At 59.4% G+C, this 3,659-nt stretch overlaps 1 protein-coding gene across 1 annotated transcript; it reads left to right on the top strand.

Moving 5' to 3' along the window:
* The first annotated feature begins 644 nt into the window (after positions 1-644).
* On the top strand, positions 645-2,723 carry LOC144471354 (uncharacterized). The gene has a single exon (XM_078183312.1). The coding sequence runs from the start codon at positions 645-647 to the stop codon at positions 2,721-2,723; it is 2,079 nt and encodes a 692-aa protein (XP_078039438.1).
* Positions 2,724-3,659: the final 936 nt, after the last annotated feature.

Raw genomic sequence — 3,659 nt, 5'->3', positions numbered from 1 at the left:
ACGGCACGAGAGTCGCATAAACTCTCTTCAGCGACAATTACATAAAAGATCAATGCTTCACTAATTATCGTTCAAACTCGACCATTGTCTACCTTTCATTTGTGACATCTCAATCCAGACGTATGCGTTCTACGAAACGAATTAAATAAAACGTTTAGTTACATGTATCTGAAAAAAGAAAGTGTGTGAATTTTCGCACCGAGGAAGGCGCGCTCGGTTAATACACCGACGGCTCTCGCGTCTACGATTGTAACGGTCTCGTAAAAATCAAAGAGAGGCGCCTATGAACAAGATAGGATAAAGAAAAAAACGTAATTTGTAGAACAGAATAATAGACGTTTAACGCGGGCGGTTACATTGTGCTCCGAGGAGAAAGTCGATAGCTCGTAGCGGGTGTGTTGGGTCAAGCCATTGATATCGATAATAGAAATGTTTCTACTTTCACTCAAGCTCCGCTTCTGTCTGTTCAGGTTGTTCCCAGAGTTCAAGGATGCGGTGGTCGAGGAGGCACCAGAGCCTCTGCTGAACCGTTTGCCCGACACCGCGCGACCAATCCATCGCGAAGCAAGGCCCCAGCAAGGCCACCGGTGGCCCCCGACCCTGAGAAAGAAGCAACCACGAGAACCCATCGCTTGAACGGTCCGATGGATTTAACGGAGGCATTCGCCCCGGGAGGGGGCGGGGAGGATCTGCCGAAGACGGACTTCTTCGATTTCGTGGTGTCCCCGCCGCCGCACTGCGCGTCCGCCGACGGCGTCTCCGACGAGGAGAGCTTCCTCCATCGCACCACCTGCAGAAGCATGGGCTATCTGCAGCAGAGCCACGAGGAGCACGAGACCAGTCGTGACCTCCACAGCTCGCCGTTCATCAAAGAGACCAATAACAACACGCTGACCGCGTTGCCGCCCGTCTCGACGATCACGAGCTCCCTCGGCCATCATCATCACCATCACCACGTGAGGGCCCATCACAACGCCTGCAACGTCCAGCAGAGCAACGAGCAGACGCCGATGGACCAGTCGGACTGCGACTATTGGGGGACCGACGAGAGCAAGGAGCAGACCTGCAACATACTGTTGGAGGACTTGAACAAGTACTGCTGGTCGGCCCACGCCAACGCGCAGAGCCACGGGAACGACACAGTGAACGTTCACCAGGGCTCGAACGAGCATCATCAAGCCGTCGGCCGGGGATGTTCCACGAACGACCGACAGAACACGGACGGGGCTATCTACACTCTGACCGTGCTGAACAACGAAGCGAACTCGATGGACGCGTTGGACTGCTGCAAGAGCCCGGCTCCGACGTCCAGCGACTCCTGGTCCCTGCGGCCGAACCTCGACTTGGACGCGATCCTCAGCATGGAGCCAGCCTCCGCCGAGCCGGACCACGACCAGACGACGAACGTGAGCGAGGTGTCGCGGACGGTGAACGACAGGTTTCACCCGGACCGCTTCTCCGTGGCATCGTCACAGTATACCACCGACGACAGCGGTTTCGTCGAGAGCAAAGAATTGTGCGGTCGGGCCTCCTCGAACAGCGGCAACTGCGCGGGCGGCGACAACAACAACGACTGGAAGCTCTCGGATCAGAATCTGCAAGAGGCGGCTGCCGCGGCGGCGGCGGCTGCGGTCGCGGTTGGCGCGGGCGACTCGGCCGAGAGTCTTCTGCGAAGCGCCCTCCAAGGGAAGCTGTACACAGGCCCGACCCAGGTGGTGTCCTCCTCGTCGCCGTCCAATCCAGCCACCGGCATGGCCATGCCGGTGACGAGTAACCCCGCCCTGCAGATAGTCGCCGACCCGCAACAGCAGCAACAGCAGCAGCAACAGCAACAACAGCAGCAGCAACAGCAGCAGCAGGACGAGTCGATGCACACCTGCACGGACGAGGACCTGCTGCTGTCCCAGCTGGACCAGACGACCTACCGTCCCGGGGACTACGAGAAGCTGAAGAGCATAGCCAACGAGGTGGTAGAGTCCTACTGCAGCTTGGAGCCGGTCTGCAACGTCTCCGCGACGACCACGGTGATGTACACGCTGGACCCGACCAGCGGTAGCCTGGGCACCATCACTCTCCCGGCGGACTTGGGCCAGGTGAGCACGGTCACGGTGGTCACGGCCGCCCAGCAAGACGTGCTCCAGCAGCAAACGGCCACTCGAGCAGAGGTGGAGCAGCCGACCAACCAGCTTCAGCTGGCTCCCTCGAGAGTGGCGCCCGCCAAAGCGCCCAAGAAGTACTGCAGACGCACCAACAGGAACAACAACAACGCGAACGCGGCCAGCAACGGCAACAGCGGCTCCGAGAGCGGCGGAAGCGCCAGCGGCCAGCAGCAAGGTGCGTCCGGAGGGTCTCCCGGCAGCGTTCAGCGCAAGGAACGCTCGCTGCACTACTGCAGCATCTGTAGCAAAGGGTTCAAGGACAAGTACAGCGTGAACGTGCACATCCGGACGCACACGGGCGAGAAGCCGTTCGCCTGCTCCCTGTGCGGCAAGAGCTTCCGGCAGAAGGCGCACCTGGCGAAGCACTACCAGACCCACGTCACGCAGAAGCCCAGCGTCCAGCAGCAGGCCACCGGCAACAGCGGGAACAACAACGGGAACAGCGGGAACCCGAGTCCGTCCGCGGAGACGACCACCACCACGAGCAGCAGCGTGACAAACAGGAGTCAGTCGCTCCCGGTCTCGGTCGATCCTACGGGGAACGCCTGCAATCCACCTAGTTAGTCGACTTGGAGGGACCCAGCCGATTGCTCGATGCTCCGTCGAACTCGACGTACCAGGTCGTTGCTGCCCCTCCCCTCTTCCGCAGGGGGCACGGTGCGAGTCTTCTTTCTCTTCCACAGCTCTTTCGTTTCACTCTATTTATCTGTCACTCTGTCTCTGCTATGCTGCTGTATCCCTCCTTCTCTACTGCCTTCCGTCCCTCCCCCCCTCGTCTCTTCTTCGCCCGGCGCTTCAGCCTTCGTTCGCCGAACGTGATGATCGTTCCCGATCCACGAGGTTAGAACCCATCCGAGTACAGAGCGAACCATGACCAATGGCAACGATCGCGGCACCAACGCGTCCTCGGGCCAACGCTGGACAGGTTGAACCCTTCCCGCGATCGGCCCGCTCGTCTTAGAACGAATGTTAGCGCCGACGGACCACCCACGCCCAGTACGCATCGAGTACGCATCGAGGTCCGTCGATATTTAATTAACGAGTTATGCGAAGTTCGGTATATCGAGCCCGGTGAGCCGCGGGGACCGCAGGCGACGCCCCATTTCGCCGGCGTCCTCTCGTCGCGTCTTCTCGACGGCAATCATTCCATCAGCTGATCGCAGAGAACCGTCCACAAAGCCGCGAATCGTGAATTTATCCACGGCGACGCCGAGCCGCGATGCTTCCACGACGGTCGTTTCTTCTCGCCGGTTCAGACCCTATAGGCTCGCGAGACGCGCGTTGAACTGTTCGGCTACCGAGGACGATCGCGAGCGGAGGACGCCTATTGGCGTCTAAAGTCGTCGCTGCGATCCTGGCCCTCGAAGAGTTCGAATCGACGTTTCCGTGTTCAATTTTCGAGTCGATTATCGAGTTTTCGATGCCTCCGAGGTTTGAACTGGTGATGTCTGCGTTCGGGGCGAGCCGCGAAAGCTCGGATATCTTCGAATTTGCCGGAGC

This window comes from Augochlora pura, chromosome 6 (genome assembly GCF_028453695.1).
Source record: "Augochlora pura isolate Apur16 chromosome 6, APUR_v2.2.1, whole genome shotgun sequence".
Classification (NCBI taxonomy): domain Eukaryota; kingdom Metazoa; phylum Arthropoda; class Insecta; order Hymenoptera; family Halictidae; genus Augochlora; species Augochlora pura.
Note: the sequence above shows the minus strand (reverse complement) of the source record. Positions and strands in the feature narration are given on the sequence as shown.

Bases quoted from the DNA above. Each gene is read 5' to 3' on its own strand.
- LOC144471354 (XM_078183312.1), top strand. From the start codon at position 645: ATGGATTTAACGGAGGCATTCGCCCCGGGAGGGGGCGGGGAGGATCTG.